The following is a 25,711-nucleotide window of genomic DNA, read 5'->3' on the forward strand; positions in this document are numbered from 1 at the left end:
AGAAGAGAGTGCCTAACATTATTTCCTTCCAGATGTAAAGTTGTGTCGATGGCACTTATTAAATAAACCACTTCTTCCAACTGGGAGAAAACAACAGCGGAACAAACGTGGTGCCCAGCTACCCGGGACTGAAAGCCTACCTAGCAAAAAGGCTTCCCATTCTACCTTTCTTCTGATAATTTTTTTATGTAGAAGTTCTTACCTTTATTAATATATTTTCTGGCTTTACATCTCTGTGAAATATTCCATTTCTGCATTCAATATAAAAGGATAGAATTAATTTGTGCCTCATTCAAATTCTTTTACATTGAATTTTTAATGAATGTTAATACATTTTATCAATTTGGAGCTGCTAATTCTCCAAGAGCATACCTGTGCATATGATCAAGGGATTTACATAACTGGTACATATAGTGCATAATCTTTTTTTCTGATAATGGGTGTCTTCTCCCTGTGCAATCAAGGAAATTGCCGATATGGTTACCAATGATACATATCCCATTTTCTGAAAACAAAAATAGAATCCAACAATTTTATTTAATGATGTGTGAAAATCTAAAAAACAACCCTTAGTAATTTCAGGAAATATGGAGTGCACACACTAAATCCACCATTTAAAATTCTACATACTGGGGGCACCTGGGTGGCTCAGTGGTTTAAGCCTCTGCCTTCAGCTCAGGTCATGACCTCAGGGTCCTGGGATCGAGCCCCGCATCGGGCTCTCTGCTCAGCGGGGAGCCTACTTCCCCCTCTCTCTCTGCCTGCCTCAATGCCTACTTGTGATCTCTGTCAAATAAATAAATAAAATCTTAAAATAAAATCCTACATACTGGCATGATCTCATGTAAAATCCCCCGTGCATGCCTTCGGATCACAACAGCAGTACTGAGTAATAAATACCTGCGCAGTTTGGTCTGATGAACCCCGCTCACTCCTCCCAGCCCCCACCGCTGGGGCAGGTCTTCCGGGACGCGCCCTTCCAAACTGCTGATTATGAGATGTCAAGAGTAACTTAAAAATCCAGGGTTTTCCTTGGCTTCCAGTTCGGAATTTTTAAGATTTTATTTATTTGAAAGAGAGCTCACTTGAGCGCAAGTGGGGAGGAGGGACAGGGACAAGCGGACTCCATCTCACGACCCTGAGATCAGGACCTGAACTGAAACCAAGAGCCAACATTTAACCAACGGAGTCACCCAGGTGCCCCTGGGGACTTCCATCGTAAAGGGGGGTGGATCACAGTTCCACAGAAGTGGGTTTTAAATGGAAGAAGACCCAGGATTGCTTTGAATTTCACAGCCCACTCTCCTCGTCACTCACACCTGCTCACCGGGCCTGCTGCCTGCGGGTTTTTGTGTCCTATGACTCTTAACAACACACTCCAGCATCACGGTGATCCTTGTTCCAGAAGATGGTACATGCTACTCGATTTTAATTTCAAAGGTGTGCGTTTTTATTTTTGAATCAGAAAAACCACCATTCTCGCCTAACAATCCAGGAAACCACTTTCCCCTCCGTAAGTGCACAGTCCCTTTGACATTTCTGCTCCTTTGTTTGCCATTTCTGTTGACAAATTTATTCTTTTTCTCGCCCTAGACAAGAATGTTTTCTGTTAGTAGAAAGTAATGTAAATTGCAAAATGTCTAAGTACAATTAACTTTTTCATAATACTGTAATTTTTGTTCTGTATCAAATAATTTATCACCCACTTTCTAGAATTTAAAAGAATTAAATGAAGACTTAGTCCTCTCTCCCTAGCTTGAGTCATTCTGTAACTTTATATTAAATTCCTATCTGTTTAAGAATCAAAAGGAAGCAAAATTTCTCTTCACCATCACATGCGCCGTTAGATGAAAAGCTTCCTGAAATCTGGTTCTTGTCCTGTGACAGGGGTCTCACTGCCCACTGAACTAGCCTGGCACTCAGGACCCCCTTCCTCCCGACGAGGGGCTCTCAGGCTACAGGGGCAGCTGAGTCTCCTGGGGGCTCACGAAGACCCGGGATGCTTCTCCCACCTCTAGGCATTTGTGGTTCAGGAGGTCTGCGTCGGGGCTCCAAAAGCTGCCTTACGAACAAGTTCCCAGGTGCAGCTGCCTGACTTGGACTCTCACTTGGAGAACCACGCCCCACCACATCCCTCTTGTCCATGGAATGTTCCAGCCACATTCCCCTGTAGATGCTTTTGCACATGCCTCCAAAGCTCTCCTGCTTCACCCCTGTGCTCAGGCCGTTCTGTTCTAGGAGCACCTTCCTGGCCACGCCCACACACCCAGATCTCCCAGCACACACTTATCAGGACCGTCATCCAAACTTGCACTCAGGAAGGTGGAGTCCTCTACAGAAAGTCTAACCCTACCAGTCTCCACCATCACCGAGGGATGCTTTAAAATGCCGACTCCCGTGGGGGGCCTCTCGGTGGCTCAGTAGGTTAAGCCTCTGACTCTGGTTCAGGTCATGAGCTCAGGGTCGTCTACTTGTCCCCCTCCCTCTGCTCGTGCATGTGTACTCTCGCTGTCTCAAATAAATAAAATCTTTTAAAAAATACAATAAAATTGGGGCGCCTGGGTGGCTCAGTGGGTTGGGGCCTCTGCCTTTGCTCAGGTCATGATCTCAGAGTCCTGGGATCGAGCCCCACATCGGGCTCTCTGCTCGGCAGGAAGCCTGCTTCCTCCTCTCTCTCTGCCTGCCTCTCTGCCTGCTTGTAATCTCTGTCAAATAAATAAATAAAATCTTTTAAAAAATCTAAAAAAAATACAATAAAATAAAATGGTGATTCCCAGCTCCAAACCCAGACCTAATGAATCACAAAACAAAACATATGGGCCAGGAATCTGCATTTCTCGGCTGCCCTCAGTTCCCCAGTGTAAGAGCCCTCTTTGGGTACTGACCCTTCCTTTCCTCTTTGTTCCCCCCACCCACCCACTCATAGTCCCGCAGGTAAGGACATGGCTGCCCCCACCCCCGTGCCCCTCTGTGAGAATCCCTGCCTATGTGAGGGGGCTCCTGAGGGAGGGAGGGGCAGTGTGAACCATCTGGAACCCTGGTCTGAACAACCTTGGAATCCACACCCTTGACCAAGAGGGGGCTGACGATCCATTCCCTACAAAAACAAGATCCTAACTTTCCAGACCTGAGACTCTACCTGGTTCCCAATAGATTCCCGTTCTCAAACATCTTGCAACAAGTACAAGAATTAATCAACCACTCATAAGCGCCTGTGTGTCCTCCTGAACACCAGCAGACCGTGAATACTGCTTCCCTGTCTGCTGTGCCTATCCCGACCAAGTTAATTTCGTCTAGCTGATTTTTTAAACCAAATATCCTCACTAAGAAGATTCTAAAGAATGTCATGTACAATATCCATCATGTAAAATATATTTCCAGGAACACAATGATAAGCTGTGGCATTGGCTGCGGGGACTAAATGAAGGAACGCGGCCACCAGTGTAGTCCACCCTGTAACACAGTATCTCGCACACACCCCCTCCCACGAGAGACCCCATCCACAGGCCTATGCCAGGCTCTCCCGCTCAGGCTCAGAGGGGCATGCTGGGGTCCAGCATGGCACTGGCATATAAATGGTCTACCAGCTACACCTTGGCCCAGAGGCTGCGCCCGGGGCACCAGGTATGCACACAGTCTGCATTATGGCACGTGGATCTGGGGTTAGAGACGCTGACCTGCAGGGGGTAGCAGGTGGGACATCAGCCTCAGCTGGAGCCGGAGCCATCCCCCACACCCCTCCCTTATCAACCACGGCAAAACTCAAGGACAGCTCCTCTGGTTCCACTCTAGGAAGCCAGCTCACCTTCAGCGGGCGCTGGACCTTCTGTGAAATCCCACTTCCTCACCTCTGCTCCGGAGGCGAGCACACGGGATGGGGAAGACCTGAGGCGGGCCTGTAGCGCACGCGCACTAACCACTGTGAATGTGGTGGGGGCGATGAGGAGGACAGCAGTCGCTTCACTGAAGACCGGGCAGGGGGCCACTGCTCTAACGGCAGCAGCTCCACAGCCCCCGCAAGGAGTTAGACGCTAGCATAGCATCATTCCCATTTCACAGACAAGGACCAAGGCTCACAGGCCTGACCCAGACCCGCCATCCTCAGACATGCAAGGCTGGGAGCTCTGTGCCGCGGCCACATAGCCCACCTGGGGCCACGCTTCCAGAAACCACAGCATCAACACTAACAGGCTGGTGGCATGGGCTTGGAAGAAGATTCCAGCAACAAGAAGGCCGCATCACTCTGAATAGCACAGAGCCCTACTGCGTAAGGAAAACGAAGACATCGGTCACTGGGTCAAAATGTTTCAAGGAAGTGTTAGGAACGACAAAAGATTCAATTCCCTGCCACTTTCCTTTTTATATACCCATGAACGTGATCTGGGCGGAAACTGCTTAAACAGAGCCAAAGAGCTCTTTTAGCAAGGACAGAAGTAAAATTACTAGGTAGGTAGAGATCTGTGTGCTAGAGACGACAGGCCGTGTCCCGGCTTCCGTTCGTATGTACGGTCGGTCGGTGAGATTGACGTGACATAAAAATACCACCGATCTGATCTGACGCGGTGACATCTGTTGCAGGCAATAAGGCACACTGCCTAAGCTCTTCACGGAAATGAACTGTAGTGCTGTGTTTACAGTCAAACCACACTTCATTCCCCAATATCACGGGTTTACTTCAGGGTGCCTGCCCGACCCACAGCCTCTGAAAGGTACAACCCTAAGGGAACAAGGCCCGGCCCACTGGACCTGCGACAGCCAGCACCCCAGCAGGGGGCCAATGGCCGGGACTTCTGGGCCTGGCCCATCTGCTGCCACTGAAGGCTCCCAGGGTCTGAGTGGCCACGTCTGCCAAAAGAAGAGGGGAGGGACAAGCAGATGAGGAGGGGCAGGGGACCACGTGGCTCCATGGGGGCCAGTGGTGACCTTGACAGCCAGAGCTTTCCCGGTTCCACCTCCCAAGAGGCCTGACTGAGCTTCGGGCAGCAGATGCGAGGTTTGACCGTAAACTCCCTCTTTCGTATGGGAACCAGCTGAATGGCACGTGCTCCCTGCAGCGAAACCAACCTACAGCCCTCGCTATCTATAGCCACCAACTGGTAGAGACACCGTGTCACACAGGCAACGGTGCTGGGCACTAGGAGGGCACCCGTGCTGGAGCCAGCGAGGCCTCACTGTCCGAGAACGAACGGCTCAGTGGCCAGAGGGGGACACACAATAAAGCAGCAGATACACGGAAACGAGAGCAAGATGCCACGGAGCGGGGCAGGGGAGGTGAGGGAGCCGGCACCCGAGGCTCTGAACCAGGCACCGCAGGGTGGGGCACAGTGACCGAGCCACTCAAAAAGCAGAGTAATTTAACTTGAAACAGTAAAAAAAAAAAAAAAAAAAAAAAATCAGATACAAGTTAAAATAAGAGATGTCTCTGGGGGCGCCTGGCTGGCTCAGTGGGAAGAGCGTGCGATCTTGATCTTGGAGTCGTGAGTTTGACCCCAACCTGGGTGTGGAGATCACATAAACAAGTAAAACAACAGATGCCGCTATAACCAGGTTACTGTCTTCACCAGTCTCTCCTAGCAAATTCCCAGACAGGCTTCCCCGCTGGGCGCCGCAAGCACAAGCCCCCGAGTCCACCCCCCAGGACGGCTCGCGGCGCCCAGGCACGCCAGCCACTCGCCCCTGCCAGGGGTGCTGCCCAGTGCGCGGCGGGCAGAGAGGCTCCCCGTCTCCGGGTCGCTCTCCCGCCGCTGCTCTCCCCTCGCAGCTCACGGTGCAGTCCCATCCCGACCCCGACCTCGCAGGCCGGGCATGAAAGCCCAGAGCAACGTTCCTCAGGTTGTTTGTAGCTGGGAGCTCCCGATGGGGCCGGGTCCCGCCTCAATCCGACCCCTCGAGAACGAGGCTTCAGGCCCACCTTGCGGGGCCAGCCGGGAGGAAGGGGGCATCCCGTGTGAGCGCAGACGGTGGTGGGGCGGCTTCCTGGCTCCGGCAGAGGCGACCGGGTTCCGGAGCTGGTGGCGGCAACAGCAGCCTGTCTGTGCAGAGGCAGCAGCCCCTGTGGCAGCCCAGCCCTGCAGGATCGATTCCAGAAGCTGCTTCCCGGATACCACGTCCGGAAGCGTCTCCTCAGCCTGCCCGGTGACTCCGTGAAGCCGTCCCGATCACACACGTCCCTTGGGGTTAAATGGGCGAGAACAAATGCTGCTCATTGTCCGTAGTGGGAAGGGTCGACCGATACGTCCACCTATGGCCTGTTCGCTCTTTAAACAGTCTTTAAACAGAAACGTTCTCTGAAGAGCATAGTCTGTGAACTGATGCCAGTCCCGGGCTGCTTGTTACTGGTTTAAGAGATGACAAGACCTAGAGCAACCGGGAACTTTTACGGTGATCCAGCACTGCTACGACATCAAAGCCCATCACCATTTTTCCAGTACTTAATTTTTATGTATTTTACAAAAGTTCTGGTCCACAACAGATTAGGAGAAAAAATGAACACACTAAAAACTGGTCTTCCACTATAGATAGTTTTAGAAACACTGGTCTGTACCCCAATCAAAAGATGCTTCTCCCTCCCTTAAAACCCACTAATGCTTCCCATTGAACATAGAATAACCTGAATTCTTACTCTGGCCCTACCCACCCCACTGGCCCCTACCTACCTCGCCGCCTCTAACGCTCTTCCTTGTGCTCCAGCCACACCAGCCTCTTAACATCACAATGGCCTCAGGTTCTTTGCAGTAGCTGTCTCTGTCTAAAATACTCCATCCCCATCACTCTGTGATATGACATGTTTTGTTCACTCAGAACACTTATCCCTGTCTTGAACTCCTTCTTTCTTTCTTTTTTTTTTAAAGATTTCATTTATTTATTTCACAGACAGAGATCACAAGTAGGCAGAGAGGCAGGCAGAGAGAGAGAGGGAAGCAGGCTATCCGCAAAGCAGAGAGCCCAATGCGGGGCTTGATCCCAGGACTCTGGGATCATGACCTGAGCCGAAGGCAGAGGCTTTAACCCACTGAGCCACCCAGGCGCCCCTCTTGAACTCCTTCTTGATCATTTCTGTACTTATTCGGCATCTCTCTCTTCCTCAGAGTGTGGGCCCACATGGGTGAGACCATGTCTATCCCCCATATGCCCACTTCCAGAGCAGCGCCTGGCACGTGGCATGAATGAGACCTCCTCTCCTGCCGCTCTTGCCTACACCAGCCGCTCTTCCAGGCGAAGCCCAGTCATCTCCGCCTCCTCTGACACCTACTGGACAAAGAGAAAATTACCCCAAGCAATTCATTTTCTCTAATGACGGTGACTTTCATACGGTTCCTTCTCTTCAACAGACTCTACACCCTCCATGAAAAAACGCATCTTCTACTCTTCTCCTCTACCTTCACCAGACCTTGGCCATCACTGCGCATCAAGCAGACATCCCAGTAACCTCTGTGACCATCCTTGTGCCATGAGCCGGCTCTTCGAAATCTGACAGGGCTGCCGTGAGAGCAGTCATTCAAGAGAAACGAACCGTCATTCTCGTAGGAAACGCTTTAGTGATGGATTCAGGTCTCAGTAAGTCGGTGTCTTTGTCAGCAAGGACAGATAACCAGCAGGTGCACGTCCACTGGAGGGCGCTGAGCGGGGGGCCAGCAGCAGGGACCCAGGATAGTGGTGGAGCGGGATGGTTAGTGTTTCAGTCAAACCGGAGTATAAGTTCTGACTCTACTATTTATTAATAACTTAACCTTTGGTTCTCACTTAATCCCTGAAGCCTCGATTTCCTCATCCACAAAACAGAGGCGACGATGAGGGTAATGATGAAGATGGTGGTGATGCCAGGCTCCTCGGGCTGTCAAGAGGCTGCACGCGTAATGGTTAAGAACACCCGGGGCGCCTGGGTGGCTCCGTTGGTTGAGCAACTGCCTTCAGCTCAGGTCATGATCCCGGAATCCAGGCATCGAGTCCCGCATCGGGCTTCCAGCTCCACGGGGAGTCTGCTTCTCCCTCTGACCTTCTCTCCTCTCATGCTCTCTCTCACTGTCTCTCTCTCAAATAAATAAATAAAATTTAAAAAAAAAAAAAAACACCCCCGCTGGAAGAGGCTGTCCAAGTCCAAACCCCATGTCCACCACTTACTAAGTATATAACCTTGGACAAATTACTTATCTCTCTGCTTCTGTTTCTCCATCTTTAAAATGGGGATAGTAACAGCGTCTATCTGAATGGCTGTCATGAAGGTAAAATGAGTTAATTCCTACAAAGGGCTAAGAAGAGCGCTTGCCCGGTGGTCAGCCTTGAGGAACTGTTGGCTGTTACAGTGATCACTGTATTGCATCAATGCTCAGGCAGGTTTTTTCCCCTCACATTTTAACATCTCTGAAATCCTGAGGAAATACTGCCATATTTAGTATCTTACGGTGACCACATGCCAGTTTCCCCATCTTTCCGCATCTCTAAAACTAGGATACCCCTGAGCATCTTAGACCCTGTGCACTGAGCACAGCCCTGGCCTATGGAAGACACTCAACATTTACGTGATGAGTCAATGTCTGTTGATCTAAAATATAACATTCCTTTTTTTTTTTTTTTTTTAAAGTAGGCTGCATACCCAGCATGGAGCCCAACAAGGGGCTCAAACTCACGACCCTGAGCTGAGATCAAGATCAAATGCTCAACCGACTGAGCCACCCAGGCACCCTGGAACATTCCACTTCCTACAATCTCTCTCTGTAGACAAATACAGTAAGAAATGGATTCAATTCTTCCATTGTATAATTCTTCTACTACTGGGAACAGAAGACATTTCTTTCTAAACCAAGATTTCTCAAATGTCTAACTACATAGAAACTTGCTAGGAATGATCCCCTCCCCTTGAATTTTGAAATTTCACACTCTCAGAAGCAATAATCAGAACTCTAACATAAGGCACATCTCACACCAAAAGGCCCGGTACTAAATACAGGAAGTGATTATGTAGGTTCATTAAGAAGCAAAATGTTGGTTCATTGGTAAGAAAAAAAATTATCAATGAAATATTAAGGTATGGTGGTTGTTTCTCTTGATTGTATTAGGGGCTCTGTCCTGATGGACAGACGTACAGACAGGATCAAAGAGCACAATCTGTGTCAGACAGAATATATGAGAAAATGTAAGCACAGAACCCCTCATTTATCCAGACTGTTTGAAACAGATGCTTAAAATGTGAAAATTTCAGATCAATAAGGTCTACTCCTTGAACTTCATGTGAAACTCTTCTCTATAGCCATCACTTTAAGTGTGGATCTTTTCAAAACATTTTCTTTTTTGGGGCGCCTGGGTGGCTCAGTCATTAAGCATCTGCCTCTGGCGTAGGTCGTGATCCCAGGTTCCCGGGATCGAGCCCCACATCAGGCTCTCCACTCAGCGGGAAGCCTGTTTCCCCCCTCCCGCTTCCTCTGCTTGTGTTATCTCTCTGTCTCTTTCTCTGTCAAATAAATAAAGTCTTAAAAAAAAAACCAAACCATTTTCTTTCTTCACTTTCCTACTTCCTCCATCATGCTACTGACGTGGCTTGCTGACCACCACCGACCACGAGCTTGGGCACTCTCTAGCCCATCCCGGGGCCGCCTGCCCAGAATGCTCTTGCTTGTGCTGCTGCTGTTGCTGGCGTCCTCACGTTTCGTATTTTCGGTTTCCTCGCCCACTGTAGGACTGTCACCTGTCACATTCTGTTATTGCTGATGGGCCACATTCTAGAAGCTCATTCTAACCAATGGCTCTATTCTTAATAGGTTTTAAACCAAGCAACCTGATAACTAACTTTGTTAGAATTGGACTTAAAACACAGTTAAACAGATCCCTGAATGATGGGCTTACCTGTGAATAAAATGCACAAGGTCTGTCACATAAATAGCATTTAGCCCCAGATACATGGCCAACTCCTATTTTTTTCAAAAAGATCCTAAAGTTTTTAGATCCAAAAGTTTTTCATCAATGTCTACAGATGTATAAAAACTTGCCTGTCTATGCTATTTATTTTATTAGTAATTTACTAAAGCACACATTTCCAATCACATATAAAATATACTAGTTTGATAATAACGCTTTTTTCCACTTTCCCACGTGGTAACCATTTCATCTGAGCTCTTCGTGTGCAACTAGTCCCTCACAGAGCACGGAGCAGCTGATTTGTTTCCATGTGTCCAAGAAGCACGAGGCAATGTGTACAAGACCACGCGTCCGGGGCGTTTCCCAGGGGCGTCTCCGAGGCTTATGTGTCCCGACACCTGACACACCTGTGCCACCGCTCCCCCGGGGAGACTTGCTACACGGGCCGACCATCCGTCTTCTTCTATCCAGTTTCCTCCAGTGACCTCTCGAAGCCTCCAGGACCAGCCCCAACTGAGGCCGGCTCAGGCGCACGTGGTCTCCTCAACGGTGCTTTAGTTCAGAAGAAGGTGAGGCGCGAGCACCCTGGGGTGCAGGAGGGACTGTGCGAGGATGCAAAGAGAAGGGGTCGTGTCTCTCGTCGGGGGGATTACGCTGGGGGGAGCCCTGCCTTGCTCTGAGCCGAAGAACGGAGCGCTGACCACGGCAGAGCCAGCAGAGCGGCCCCGGAGGGACCTGAGGCAAGGAAGGCCTGAGCGGTCTCTGCTGCCCCGGGAGCCACCCTCAGCCAGCTCCCAGCCAGCCTGAAGGCACAGTGTGCCAGGTAGACAAAAAGGCCCAAAAAATACCTCCCAAGCGCGAAGTGGCTCAGTACCGTGCATTTATAGGAACGCCCGTCCTCTGGTGACTAGCGATTTTGAGGACGAAAACAAAGCATATGGGAACTACAAGCTTTAAAAGGAGATCTTAGATTAGCTCACAAATTATTCTACGTACCTCGTATTAGCTCATAAATATTCATGTCCATAAGTTCACATATGAGCGCAAGAGAGCCAGATTTTCTGTCACTGAGGAAGAAAGCAGGTTTGTAAGAATGTTTTATCTTAATCAGAAAACAATCAAGTACTTAACTCATTGGCAAACATCTCCGGTAGACATAAAGCTCTCCCGGAGCAAAGGCTGAAGCGTCCTGACTGAAGCAGGCGCTGTGATTTTCAGTCAGTACTTCAGGTGAAATTAACTTAAAATAAGAGTAAAACCTTCACTTGGAGCAAAAATTCTAAACACTTGCCCCCTTTGTAATGAGTTGTGTCTTAAAAATATAAAATTAACTACCAGCAGACAGGAGAAAGGAGGCTGAAGAGTTGGCTGAGCAAAACAGGAAAAAGAATTTAATTTATCTCCGTGACTGCAAATTTAGCTTTAATTTACCTAAACTCCTTCCATGTAATTGGGATAAATTATAATGGGGGAACAAAATCCACAAAGCGGTCAGGGGAAAAGGGAGAAAGATGGGTCACAGCAGACCTGTGGGGTGTCTAGGCCTTGCCCGGGCTGGGGACAGAGGCCTCTGGCCCCGTGGGTGAGCCCCGGGCGGAGAACATGTCACCGCAGCCCCTGCTCAGGGCACATCCAGTGGGGTGGTGTGTCAGGAGGCCCACGCGAGGTCCCAGGCGCAAGTGCCTGTGAAGCACGGGACACACGGGCAGCGTGGTGACAGCCACACTGGCTACTCCAAGCACTGCAGGCCAAGAGGCCACACAGCTGTGACAAGATATTTCACCCGGAGTCCTCTGATTAAAGCCTGCCGCACTTGAACTGTCAGAGACCTGGATGGTTTTAAAGCAGCGGGGAGAGCCACCGAGGGGCTTCACCCGGCGTGCACCCCCTCAGGACCTACGAAAGGCTGGTCCCGGTACCCTGGGCCTGAGCTCCTGCAGAAGTGCCAGCATCTGGGGGCGAGCTGTGCTCTGCCTTCTCGACGGGCAGCTTAGCCTTAGGGAAGCTGTTCTAGAATTAGAACAGAAAAGTCCTCTGGATTACATCAGCTGCAGGAAGGCAGCAGCTCTCACTGCCTGAGACGGTGCACACGTGGCAGCGGATGGGGAGAAAGCGAATGCAGCCCCAGGCACGCGACATCGGGGCTCTCCCACGAGGCCACCATCCACCCTTGAGGCCTGTCCACCCAGGCCGCTGTCTACGGAGAGGCCGCCCCGAGCTGCGGGAGAGGAGCCGTCCGAATGCTGCCTGGTCTCGTGACACGGAGTCACCCAGATGAAGGCACAGCAGCAAGAGGGATCAGACACACGTTTGTCCCAGGGAATAAATATGGGACTTAAAGTGAAATGAAAATGGTTACTCCCTGAGCCACAGAGCAAATATTTTAAACATCTATACGGTTTTTCTTAAAAAGCGATGTAATCGTTGTTATCAAATTGAGATGATTGGTAAAGCCCCCAATATACTTACAAAACCACTTCGTGCAACGTAAGAATGTTTGGGTGCGGATTCAGGCGCCTCAGAGCTTGTATCTCCCGCAGGTTGTTCACGTGCTCAATACTATTGTGCAGGGAAAAGAAGTAACTCGCTTTTAATTTAGGTCAGCTTTCACTAGGGTTATTCAGTCATTATCTGTTACCCGCGATCACAACCGAAAACCTCATGAACATTTCAAGCAAGTTAATCGGCTTCCATTTCTCCTGTCAGCAGCTCAAGTTCAGCACGTCTTGTTCTGGTTATTATCTGATTAAAAACCAAGCGTCTTATAGCTTTGGACATACATTCAGATCTTCCCCACCTAAGCTCCTGAAAGAATACCTTGGTAGTTTATGATTAATAAACATACATTGGACGCCTGGGTGGCTCAGTCAGTGAAGCGTTTGCCTTCGGCTCAGGTCCTGATCCCAGGGTCTCCGGATCGAGCCCCACATCGGGCTCACTGCTCAGTGGGGAGCCTGCTTCCCCCTCTCTCTGCCTGCCTCTCTGCCTACTTGTGATCTCTCTCTGTCAAATAAATAAATCAAATCTTAAAAAAAAAAAGAAAACTAGCTATCATACCCCAAAACAGACTCTGCTTATTGTGACATAATTCTTTTCTGCCTCTATAGACACTTCTCTCAGAAATAATGAACTAATAGATTTGGAAAGGCAATTTCCTCTGAGCATCACTAGCCTTTGTTCAAATAAAAAGATTTTTATTTTCAGAAAATATAAATCAACTCTGTTCTCTTTTAAAAATCATGAAAAAAAATCTAAAAGACTGGAGTTAACTATTTGTTTTTTAAAGATTTCATTTATTTATTTGACAGAGATAGAAAGCACCCAAGCAGGGTGGGTAGCAGGAAGAGAGAGGGAAGGGGAGAAGCAGACCTCCCACCGAGCAGGGAGCCCGATGCGGGGCTCGATCCCAGGACCCTGGGACCATGACCCAAGCCAAAGGCAGACGCCAAACGACTGAGCCACCCAGGAGTCCCTGGAGTTAACTATTTTTCTCTGCCTTGGAGTTGCTTTGAATCTTGCAGTCAGGTGACATTCAGGGTTTTTTTTTTGGTTTGTTTTCACTGTCCTACTGGACACAGAAACAATCATGGGATTGAACACAGAGGAGTACAGGCAGCCTCTGTTCCAAAAAGAACCAATGATATCTGCCATAAATGGATTTTTTTTTTTCTGCAACTGGAAAAAATTCTAATTACCAGGTCAAAGTCTAAAAAATAAAAAAGTATTAATCATGCAATTTCAACATTTCATTTTATTGGAGTTTTTTTTTTATTTATTTTAGAGAGAAAGAGAGAGAGTCTACATGAGGGGTGGAGACGTGAGGGAGAGGAGGAGCAGAATCCCCCCTGAGCAGAGGATCTGATACCATGGGGCTCGATCTCTGGACCCAGAGCATGATCTGAGCCAAAACCAAGAGTGGGACGCTTAACAGACTGAGCCATCCAGGCGCCCCGGTTTATCTAACCAATCCAATGTGTAAGAAGAAAGTCCTTAAGCTGAAGGGGAAGAAGAAGCAGTTATATTAATATTAGACCAAACAGATTTCAAAATAAAGGTTATTACTAGCTATAACAACTTCATGATGATGGGGCAGGACACCAAAAAGACAGGACGATGTGCTGAATAGGACAGCTTCAGTACACAAGCAGTAAAGACTGATGGTGGAAAGCAGAAGGAGCTGGAAGCTTTGGGACCCCTCTACATCACTGAGAAGGTCGGCAAAGATGCACAAGATCCTAACAGCACTGCTGACCACCCTGACCTAACCAACCTTACATGGAACTCACATTTAACACCTAAGTACAACGTGCTCTTTACTCCGACGAATACGCTAGACCCAAAGATAAGTCTCAGTAAACTTCCAAACACAAAGACTTACAGAACACGTTCTCTGACCACAATAGCTTATGACAGTAAGCAAGCTAGAAGAGCCCCAAACATCTGCAAATCAAACAACACTCTTGTAAATAAACCACTGGGAAAGAAGAACTCACAAGGAGAATTAGAACACATTTTATTTTATTTATTTATTTTTAAATTTTTAAAATTTATTTATTTATTTGACAGACAGAGATCACAAGTAGGCAGAGAGGCAGGCAGAGAGAGAGGAGGAGGCAGGCTCCCTGCTGAGCAGAGAGCCCGATGTGGGGCTCGATCCCAGGATCCTGGGATCACGACCTGAGCCAAAGGCAGAGGCTTAACCCACTGAGCCACCCAGGTGCCCCTAGAAAACATTTTAAACCAAGCAATAAGAAAACACAACATATCAAGATGCACAGAATGCAGGAAAACAGGGCTTAGACGTGTATTTGTAACTTTAAATGCTTATGTTAGGAAGAAATGGTTAAAAATAAATTATCTGTTTTCACCTTAAGGTAGACTAAGAAGAGTAAATTAAACCAAAGTAGAAGAAAAGCAACACTAAAGAGGAGAAATCGATGGCCCAGAAAACAGACGAATAAGGACACCTGGTGGCTCAGCCGGTTGAGAGACCAACCCCTGCTTTTCGCTTAGGTCGTGATCTCAGGGTCATGAGAGCAAGCCTTGCGTTGGACTCTGCACTTAGTAGGAAGACCGCTTTGGATTCTCTCTCCCCCTCTTCCACCCCACCCCCACCCCTCACTTTCTCTCTAAAAATAAATAAATAAATCTTAAAAAGAAGAAGAAGAAAATAGACAAATAATAAAGAAAATGAACAAACCTGAAGCTGGTTCTTTGAAAAGATTAATAAAACTGATAAACCTCTACCAAAACCAACGAAGGAAAAAAAATTATATAAAACACTACCACCATCAAATGATATCAGGAATGACAGGGACCATCACTAGAGTTAGATATTAAAAAGATAAGAGAGGGGGGCGCCAGAGTGGCTCAGTTCGTTAAGCATCTGCCTTCAGTTTTGGTCATGATCCCAGAGTTCTGAGATCAAGCTGTGCATTGGGCTCCCTGCTCAGCAGGGAATCTGCTTCTCCCTCTCCCTCTCTCTCAAGTAAATAGATAAAAACCTTTTTTTAAAAAAATATTTTATTTATTTATTTGACAGACAGAGATTACAAGTAGGCAGAGAAGCAGACAGAGAGGGAGGAGGAAGCAGGCTCCCTGCTGAGCAGAGCGCCCGATGTGGGGCACAATCCCAGGACCCTGGGATCATGACCTGAGCTGAAGGCAGAGGCTTTAACCCACTGAGCCACCCAGGCACCCCAAACCTTTTTTTAAAAAAGGACAAAAGGGAGTATTAGGAACTGTATGCCAATACATTTGACAATTTAAAAAGACAAACCCCTTGAAAGACATAATTACCAAATCCGACACAAAACTGAAAATCAAAGTAGCCCTATGTTTACCAAAGAAATGGCATTTGTTATCAAAAGCCTTCTCACCTGATGGAAATGTTCCAAAATGGGATTACGGTGATAGCTGCACACCTGTATAGCTTTCCTTACAGCGGTGGACTTTCAGGGTATGTAAATTATATCTCAATGAAGCTTTGAAAACCTTATAAAAATCCAGAATCATTTGGTATGGTTCTACTTGACTCTTCAACATTCCATGGCCCTGATACACCGCAGAGCCATGGCCCACTATGCTGCGTGGTGTGGGTGAACCTTCCCCACAAAGGAAACTTCTAGGCCCAGGTGATTTCACAGGGGAATTACTTCGAACATTTAAGAAATACTCACACACGTTTCACAAAAGAAGGTTTGTGAGTGGCTGATAAGCACACGAGTGAGTACCCATCATCACCAGTCACCAGGGCAGTGGAAACTAAACTAAATAAGGTACCACTCGCCAGGGTGGCTAACATCTAAGACTAACACCGCCAAATGCTGGGGACGTGCAGATCGGTTGTGACTCTTTCATTGTTGGTGGGGATGGAAACAGGAAAAGTGCTTTGGAAAAGGGCTCCGCCATTTCTTCCACAAAACACCTACTCTTGGCTCTGGCGGTTCTATTCTAGGGAGCTGCGTGAGAAAAATGAAAACCTAGATCCCAACGAGGCTTGAGCATGAGTTTTAACAGCAGCTTTATTCACAACAGCCTCCAACCCAAATGAGTAAAAGTCCATTGCCAGGAGAATGGATAAACAGCTGGTGTGTTACTAGATAGTAAACAGGTATAAACTACGGGCGCAACAGGGCAGGGGAATCTCCAAGACCTCCCGCTGCGCCAGGAGAGCGGGTCACCGGAGCATGGTGGGTGATTTTGCTTTTGGTGGTTCCATTTAGTAAAATTTCTAAGAGAGGATGAAGGGAAAAACCCAGAGCAGTGACTGCCTGGGGTGGGGGTGGAGAACTGCCATGAAGGAGTCTTAGAGGTGACAGAAATGTTCTACCTCTTAATTACATGAAAGCAGCCGTTTGCCAAAATTATTAAAAAATGTGCATTTTAACATATGCAAATTCCGCCTTAAAAAAAAGAATGGTGCACGGACAAGCAAGTGGGAAAGGAACCCTTTGGAGACGCACAGGAAATGAACATGATAGGTGTGTTGATTCCGGTGGCTGGATACCTGGGGTCCATTATACTGCTCTGTGTACTTTGTATACGTTTGAAATTTTCCATAATTATGTTCTTTTTAAGTAAAAGAGCTTTTAAAGTGACTCATTAATTTCTTATCTTTGTTTTTACTTATAACCTTCCAAAGCAGAATTTATTTCTGTAAAAGTGATTTGAGGACCATGCAGTGATGGGACGTGAGAAAAACCGTGTGCCAAGTCAAGACCAGACCAGACCAGACCGTCTGCAGCACTCAAGAGCACCACGAAGAGTGCTGGTCCTTCCCTGGGTCCCACGCTGGGCTCCACTGCTTGCCGGCTCGGTGACCCCAGGCAGGCGAGGAAACTCAGCTCTCCGACCAGGCTTCCCTAAGGCAATGACACCATCCATCTTTCCTCTCGGGCTTCAGTGAGGACTCAGGGCTCTACGCACATAACTGGCACTGGGCCCGGCGCCAGACACGTGGCCAACAACCATTGTCCTCTTTGTCATGATTCCTGCTATTGCCCGCTTCACTTTTCTAAAGTCTTGAAACCCCACTCACCTGCACTGCCCCACGGCAGGTTGATCTATGACTACGGATCTCAGGGCAAGTGCTGCGCTGAGTGCCCACTGGCCTGACCCCTCACCAGCGTCCTGTGAGAGACAGCCTCCGGGTCTCCGCATGGCACACACACAGCAGCTGACACAGAGACTGAGGAGCTGTCCAAGGTCCCATAACTTCAGAGCCCGAGCTCGTCCTTGTGCCGACCAGGAGTAGCCCGTATGTGTGTCTAACTGCTTCAGGACACCAGAGAGATCTTACAACTATCAGGACGACGGATTTTTTTTTTTTTTTTTAAAGAAACCCATTCTGTTTCTTTACAGTATTTCTATAGGAAGAATACAAAATACAATCATAGCAAAAAAGAAAAAGGGGGAGACCTGTAATGAACTGTTGCCCTTGTGGTAAGGACAGGTGGAAACCAGGGTATCCAAAGGACTGGGTCACACCGCAGGCCTCCAGCAAGTAAATCACTTATCCCCAAACTGAGCCTCTGCGCCACTCTGCAGGAGAACAAGCCTCAGAAGCTCAAAGTGCCTTCCTGACCCAGTACTAACGAACGGGCTTCTCTGACCTCACCCGGACGTCACATTAGCAACTATTACTGCAAACGCAGTCAATTTCTATTTTTGTAAAAGTGAAAGGAAGGGACTGGAAGTAAGACTTGGAGGAGGTGGGAGTCAGAAGCTCCAAATACCAACCTCATTCTGCCCGGGTGACTCAGCGTGATCTTCCTGTTACTGTTCCTCGTTTCTCATGCCACCCACACAACTGTGCAAGGTGACTTTGAGCATTTACTTAGGCGAGGATAAATCAGCAGAAATGCATTTTTAAAGAACCTAAAATTATTCTTCAAGTGCACAAGATTACACTGTTTAATAATGATAGATACTCCAGGAATCCAGAAGCTAGAAATATTATTTTCATGGTTTAAAAAAAAAACAACAATATTAAACCTGTGGATCAAGTATCAGTGACACTAGAGCTTCCAACAAATTATTGGCAATCTCTTTCTTGAAATGACTGCCAAGGCAGTTGTCTTTTAGAACTTTCTTCTAGAAACTATAAGGTCATTTCTTCCTATAAGTCAGAAATAACAGTAATACCTTTAGTAGTGGAGGGAGCTTAGGAGCAATAGGGGTCAGTCCAGATCACCAATGGTTAATTTTATTTATTTTGCTATTTTTTTTACTTTGAAATAATTTTAGACTAACAGACGAGTTAATAAGATGGTACAGAAAATCCCCGTAACCCAGCTGCTCCTAATGTTAACACCTTATGCAACATTTATCAAAACTAAAAAATTAGGGGCGCCTGAGTGGCTCAGTGGGTTGGGCTGCTGCCTTCGGCTCGGGTCATGATCTCAGGGTCCTGGGATCGAGTCCCGCATTGGGCTCTCTGCTCGGCGGGGAGCCTGCTTCCCTCCCTCTCTCTCTGCCTGCCTCTCTGTCTACTTGTGATCTCTCTCTGTCAAATAAATAAATAAAATCTTTAAAAAAAACTAAAAAATTAACATTGGTACAGTTCTATTAACTAGACACTTTATTTGGATTTCCCCAGTTTTTCTATGAAGGTCTTTTTCTCTTCCAGGACCCAGGACACCTCATTATAATTAAGACCTCCGGTCTACGACACTTCCTGTCTTTGTTTTTTACTACTTCGACAGTTGTAAGGGGTGCCAGGCAAGTATTCTATAGAATGCCCCTTAGTTTGGTCTGGTCTGATGTATTCTCATAATTAAATATTAAATATTAAATAATTAAAGGTTATGGATCTTCAGGAAAGAACACCATGGAGGTAATATGCTTGCTCTTTCAAACCCACTATATCAGAAAGGACGTGGTATCAATATGTCTTATGACTGATGATGTTAATCATTTAGTTAAGGTAGTATCTTCCAGGTTTTTCACTGTAAAGTTACTATCCTTCCTTCCCTACTTTCTATGCCTTAGAAGCAAGTGCAGCCCATATTCAAGGGCCAGGAAATTAAGCCCCATCTGCTGAAGGAAGGAATACCAAACCATGTGTGGACAAATGTTAAAATCACCATAGTAATTAATAAATAGTTAGGGGGGGGGGAACTCATTTGAGGCTCTGCAGAAATCCTGTTCTTGTTAAAGTTTCATCTACTTATTTTATTTAAGATTTTATTTATTTATTTGTCAGAGAGAGACAGCACAAGCGGGGGGTGGGCAGCAGACAGAGGGAGAAGCAGACTCCCCACTGTGCAGGGAGCCTGATGCAGGACTCGATTCCAGGACCCTGGGACCATGACCTGAGCAGAAGGCAGACGCTTAACCCACTGAGCCACCCAGGCATCCTATCACCTACTAATTTTAGTATCCATCAGCTTATCCTCCCTGAAGAAATTATTACTGTTATTCTAATGATGATTTTCTATTTCCATCATTCCTTCTATATTTATTAATTGGAATTTTTCTGAAAGGAAGAATTGTCCCCTCATTCCAATTTATTTATTCACTCATTTATTTATTAGTATGGACTCATGGTTATTTGAAAAGATAGATGGGAGGATAGAGAGAGAAAGAGAGAGAGAGATGTGTGTACATACAGACTAGTGTACAGATTAGTTCTGTCTGCTGAGTCTAGAGGGATCGACATTCCAGGAGCAATGAGCACATCTGGTGCCAAGATCTTGTATTCTAAATACCTTTCTCCGGTAAAAGGAACCAGGGCTCCTTAGAGAAATGGATTATTCTAGGGGCAGGAAAAATACAAGATGAGCCTAGAGAATTTTGTGGTGCCAAAAATTAAAGTGTTAAAGAAGGAAAGGAAAAGAAAAAGGATGGAGCATATCAAGAGAACACAGGAGCCAACCTGAAAGAGCCTCCAAAGCCACAGCTGGGATAATCTAAGCGGAACAATGATTAAATAAATAATGACAGTACTGGATCATAATCTCTGCTAGTTGTGAACATATGTATCAAGAGCAAATTAGGACTCACAAGAATAAACCCAAAACCCAGTTGCTCTCAGGTTTGGATTACGTGGCTGGCAGATACTTGTCAAAACCAGCTGGAGACTCTATCGCTGACTCCGTACATCAAACAGCGACAAATTCCACCAGCCCAGAGTTAGTGTACTTCCTTTCAAGTAAAGCCAATACCTGAAATTATGATGTATACAACAGAAGCTAAAGCCTTGATAATTCCCTAAACGTACATAAACTTTAAAAAAAAAGTAACACTGGGATGCCTGGCTGGCTCTGTCCGTGGAGCATCAGACTCTTGATCTTGGGGTCCTGAGTTCAAGCCCCAGGGTGGGTGTAGAGATCACTAACTAAACAAATGAACAAAACAAAACAAAATAAAAAGTAACTCTGATTCAGCGGTATTTTTAAAAAACCTTTAATTATTCTGAGTTTTTTTTAAACAGGTGTTCTAATCAAACTTTTTAAAAAAGATTTTAATTATTTATTTATTTGTCAGAGAGAGAGAGAGAGCAGAAGCAGGCAGAGAGAGAGGAGGAAGCAGGCTCCCCACTGAGCAGGTAGCCGGATGCGGGACTCGATCCCAGAACCCAGAGATCATGACCGGAGCCAAAGGCAGCGGCTTAACCCACTGAGCCACCCAGGCGCCCCTAATCAACCACTTTGTCAGGACAAAGAGCACTAACTGTTTCCGAACTCGCTCAGGAAGGACGGTTGCCGCTGCCCGCCTGCCCGCGCCGGCCCGGCCCCGCCTCTCTGTTCCTCCCTCGCTTAACCCTCAGGCACCTCGCGGCGAGGTGACCGGCGCGCGCAGGCGGGGCGGGCACTGGCGACCGCGCTGCGCTCCACCGCGGGGAAAGCACGTCCCGTAGGAGACCAGCTTCTCCCGCGGAGCCGCGGTCACGAGACGGCAGTTCTCCGGCTAAAACTGGGCGTTCCCGGCCCCTCAGAGGACTGCTTCTCGACGCAAACCCTTCTGTGTCCCGACGCCTCCACCTCCCTGAGGGGCGCCGCGGGCCAGCACGACCGCAACAAGCCCCTCGGACGGCCGGTCCAGCCCGGAGGCGGTCGCGTCTGCCGGCGTCTGTCCCCTCCACTCCTCACATCACGACAGCAAGCCCTGCCGTCTGCCGGTGCGTCCGCCCCTGGCCCCGGCGGTGGAGGCTGACGGGGGAGGAGGCCGGTCCCGTCCCGGGGTGCACGTGCCCGTCCGCCGCTCCAAGTCCCTTTCCCGCCGGCCTGTGCCGGCGGCGCGCGTCCGGGCGGCGGTCCCGGCAGGTGCGCTCTTCGGCTCGCGGCGTCGGGAGGCCCTCGGCGAACGCCCGCCCCGGGCCGGTAGAGCCGCCGCCGCCGGAGGGGCGCAGGGAGGAGGAGCCCCGAGCGAGCGCGCACGGAGAAGCGAGGCACGGAGGCGAGGCCGCAGACGCGGCGGCGGAGGGCCGTCCCGGCCCGGTGAGATCCGGGTCCAAATTCGGCTCTGCCGGCCTCGGGAGCTGCGGCGACGACTGTCGGGCTGCTTCGGAGCTCTAAGCGCCTCTCCTCGTGTGCAAGCCAGCAGGGGGGCTGCAGACACCCCGTGGGGGGCCAGGAGGGGACACGTCTGTGGTCCGTGCTCTCTGACGTGACTGGCGGCCCCACGGCCCCTTCCGATCCGAGACACGCCGTGTGGCGCCAAGAGGCTGACGTCAAGCTGCAGTCGAGCGCGGCCGCAGGCTGCGGGCCACGTGGCGGGCGCCTGTGGTGTCTGACAAGCAGCGGTCACCGCCGAGACTCCGATTCCTGCGCCGTCAGAGGCCGCGCCTCACGCCTGCCTGCTGAGAGCTTCCCCGCTGCCGCGAGGCCAGCATCTGCCCCGTTATCCTGACAGAGCTTCCCAGTCCCGCGTGCCCGACTCCTCCCGCCGGAAGCAGCGGCGAGGCCGAGGGGATGAGGAGACGCTCTGAGGGCCGGAGCCTCCGCGCTGCTCCGGGGGAGCGCCCTCTGCACAGCGCTCCTGACGCCCGCGGGAGTGAACGAGCCCCACCCCGCCCGGAAGCCGCTTCCCGCGTACTGCCCCGCGCGCAGTTGGAGAGATCAAAAGCGCCTCCCACGCGCTGAGACTCAGGGTGCGGATCCACCGGCCCCACATGCACGTTCCAGCAGCACAGTGGCTGCGTGAAGGGAGGCGCGCGGGGAGAATGACACGTTCTGTGGCCGCTGACCGCGGACACTGCAGTAAGCCCGGACCGGACCGTCATCATGACCGTCACCGTCCCGGAAGCAAGTAAAATCCCACACATGGGGGCGCCTGGGTGGCTCAGTGGGTTAAGCCTCTGCCTTCGGCTCAGGTCATGATCCCGGGGTCCCGGGATCGAGCCCCGCATCGGGCTCTCTGCTCTGCGGGGAGCCTGCTCCCTCCTCTCTCTGCCTGCCTCTCTGCCTGCGTGTGATCTCTGTCAAATTAAAATAAATAAATAAATAATCCCACACATGAGCGGTTCCGGAACCAGGTCAGCCCCACTCCTCTGCCCGGAGGACGCGGACTGCGTGTCACACGTTGTCACATGAGTACGTGTTTCCCTCGACGACGAGGGGCCCTTCCTGCTCTAGCCCTGCAGCGACCAAGCGGCGCACGCTGCGACCGCCTACCTTTCGAAGCGCTGCTTCATCTGTTTGCACGCGTAGTAGCCGCCGTCCCTCAGGCTCTGCATCTTCGTCACCTCGGAAAATGTCCCCTCTCCGATTTTGCCGACTGCTTTATAGCCTAGAACAAAACAGCCACACGGATAAACGCTGTGTGCTCAGGGACTGTGCTCACTTCCAGACAGCGGCTCTTTCACCCAGACGGTAACCCCACGCTGGCATGCCGAGGACTGTTACTCCATGTTTCTTTCTTTTTTTTTTTTTTTTAACTTTATTTATTTATTCGAGAGAGAGCGAGTAAGAGAGAGCATGAAAGGGGAGAAGGTCAGAGGGAGAAGCAGACTCCCCCTGGAGCTGGGAGAACGACGCGGGACTCGATCCCCGGACTCTGGGATCATGACCTGAGCTGAAGGCAGTCGCTCAACCACCTGAGCCGCCCAGGCGCCCTACTCCATGATTTCTAAGGTTCGGGGCTCCCCTTGGCTCAAGGGAAGCTGCCGGCAGGGGGAACTGCAGAAGAGGGTCAACGGGGCCAAACTTCCAGTTCCAAGAGAAGGAAGTACTGGGGATGGAACATGCCACAAGGTGACTGACCACAGCTAACATCCGCCGCATGACATACAGGACAGTTGTTCAGAGAAGAGTCCCAAGAGGGCCCATCACAAGGAGAAAATTTTGTTTCCTTTTTCCTTTCGATTGTATCTGCCGGAGACGATGGGCGGTAGCTGAACGCATTGTGGTCATCATTTCTCCATATGTGTGAACCAAACCGTCGTGCTGCCCGTCTTACACTCATACGGCGACGCGTACCCACTGTCTCTCAATACAACTGGGAAAAAAGTAAACAGGACTTTCACACATTGGGGAAAAAAACAGGCAGCTAGGTTGTGTGTCCGCAATGAGCAGCATCTCCTCCCGGGCTGTGCTCCCCCTCGTACAGCGGGGAAGCTCCCCGCCTGGACCCCGCCTGCGGGGAGAGGCTCAGCGCCCGGTCAGAGCTGGAAAGCAGATGACCTGAGTGGCGAGGCCGGCTGGAACTCTTGAGCAGGAGCACCCGAGCTGGGGCTCTGCGGAGGTGTGGTCTCGCACCAGCGGCCTCCGAACCTTCCCCAACCTTCCCCTGAACGTCAGCCTCGGGGTCCTGCGGAAGGCCCAGATGATCTGCGGCCGGCTCCTGGCGTTCTTGCATTTCCTGACTTTAGGAAAGCGGCCAACAGCTTCGCTGGCTTTGCCGCCGCCACCACCACTGCCACTCCGGTTCAGATGACAGCTTCATAGCCGCCGATTCACTACATTAAATGCCATGCTGTCTGAAGTCCCTAGGGCAGTGGCTGTTTCTCAGACCAAACCCTGACAGGCGCAGGAACGAGGATCTTGAGCTAAGATGCCGGGAACCGGGAACAAAAAAATGTAAGAAATACAGTCAGGTGGCAGACAGCAGGCTGGGGTGCTGGGGAGCCTGGCACACCACGGCGAGGACCCAAGTCCCTCCTGCGGTGACTGCTGCCTGGCATGGAGCAGTGTCTCCCCAGCCTGCGGGCCTCTGGAAAGCAGTGGGAAGGGCCAGGGAGGTGGGGCATGTTGACTACTGACTGCCTCGGCAAAAGGGTTCCAGACAACAACAAGTTCAGCGCACAAATGCTACTTTTCAAGCAGAGATGGAAGGAATGAGAAAAACCCAAAAGGAAAAAGTCTTACTGGGTTGAAAAAGTTTCTTCAGTCCAAGAAAGAGAAGAGTAAGATAGTAAAATATGTTGACAGAAGCAGTCTGTGAGACTTCCCAGTCGCACAAAGGGTTCAGCGTGGCACGAAGATCACAGAAAGGCAGCTACTCCCCACCCCGGCCAGGCACTGATTTCGGGGAGCTTGAAGGGAGGGCCCGGAGATCGGGACGAGACACAGAATGCAAGGCCCAAAAGAAACAGGGCAGCCTTTCGAACTGTGTCTAGGAAAGAACCCTGAGTGTGGAGCTGACCAGAAGCAAACAGCTCAGAAACCTGTTAAACAGACCTGGACCACAAAAAGCCCCGCCACCTCTGGGTCCCAGACCTACACGAGCACAGAGCAGGCTTGTACAACAGCACAGCCCCAAAGGAGGCCGCCCCCTCCAACGCCTCTCTTGGATAGGACACATCTGTAATGCCCACATGAGTTCTGATTTGAACAAACCAATGATAAAAGACAGTATTTTTTTTTTAGAAGCAATAATGTTTCTTAGAAATATGTATAAAAATGAAAAAATTTCTCTACTAGCAAGAAATACTGAAGTACTGCCAGGTGAAATGATAAGGTGTGTGAGATTTGCTTTAAAATGCTCCTGTGGGGGCACCTGGGTGGCTCAGTGGGTTAAAGCCTCTGCCTTTGGCTCAGGTCATGATCCCAGGGTCCTGGGATAGAGCCCAGCATCAGGCTCTCTGCGCGGCAGGGAGCCTGCTTCCTCCTCTCTTTCTGCCTGCCTCTCTGCCTACTTGTGATCTCTGTCTGTCAAATAAATAAATAAATAAATAATCTTTTAATAAATAAATAAAAAATAAAATGCTCCTGTACGTTCCCACTGGCCACTGCTGAACGTGTACGCGGGGACAGTCACTTGGAGGGCAGTCTAACATACCCATTCCATCTGTAAGACATTCATACCCTCTGACACAGCAATTCCAAGTGGAGAACTTATCCTGTAAAAAACACTTGCTCAAGTAGGTATGACACGAGGATGTTAGTTCAACATTTTATTAATAGGGAAAAACTGA

The 25,711-nt window shown here is 49.3% G+C and overlaps 1 protein-coding gene across 1 annotated transcript in view; it reads right to left on the reverse strand.

Annotated features, from left to right (window-relative positions):
* LOC111148761 (MOK protein kinase) overlaps positions 1-25,711 on the reverse strand; it is a 52,363-nt gene that overhangs the window by 7,261 nt on the left and 19,391 nt on the right. The window contains exons 2-6 of the mRNA XM_022505555.1: positions 22,971-23,085; positions 12,322-12,411; positions 10,849-10,919; positions 373-451; positions 203-251 (exon numbers count right to left, since the gene is read on the reverse strand). Of these exons, the coding sequence (XP_022361263.1) occupies positions 203-251; positions 373-451; positions 10,849-10,919; positions 12,322-12,411; positions 22,971-23,085 (404 nt within the window). The remainder of the gene's footprint in view (positions 1-202; positions 252-372; positions 452-10,848; positions 10,920-12,321; positions 12,412-22,970; positions 23,086-25,711) is intronic.

This window comes from Enhydra lutris, unplaced genomic scaffold (genome assembly GCF_002288905.1).
Source record: "Enhydra lutris kenyoni isolate GAN:26980312 unplaced genomic scaffold, ASM228890v2 scaffoldscaffold20, whole genome shotgun sequence".
Classification (NCBI taxonomy): Eukaryota; Metazoa; Chordata; class Mammalia; order Carnivora; family Mustelidae; genus Enhydra; species Enhydra lutris.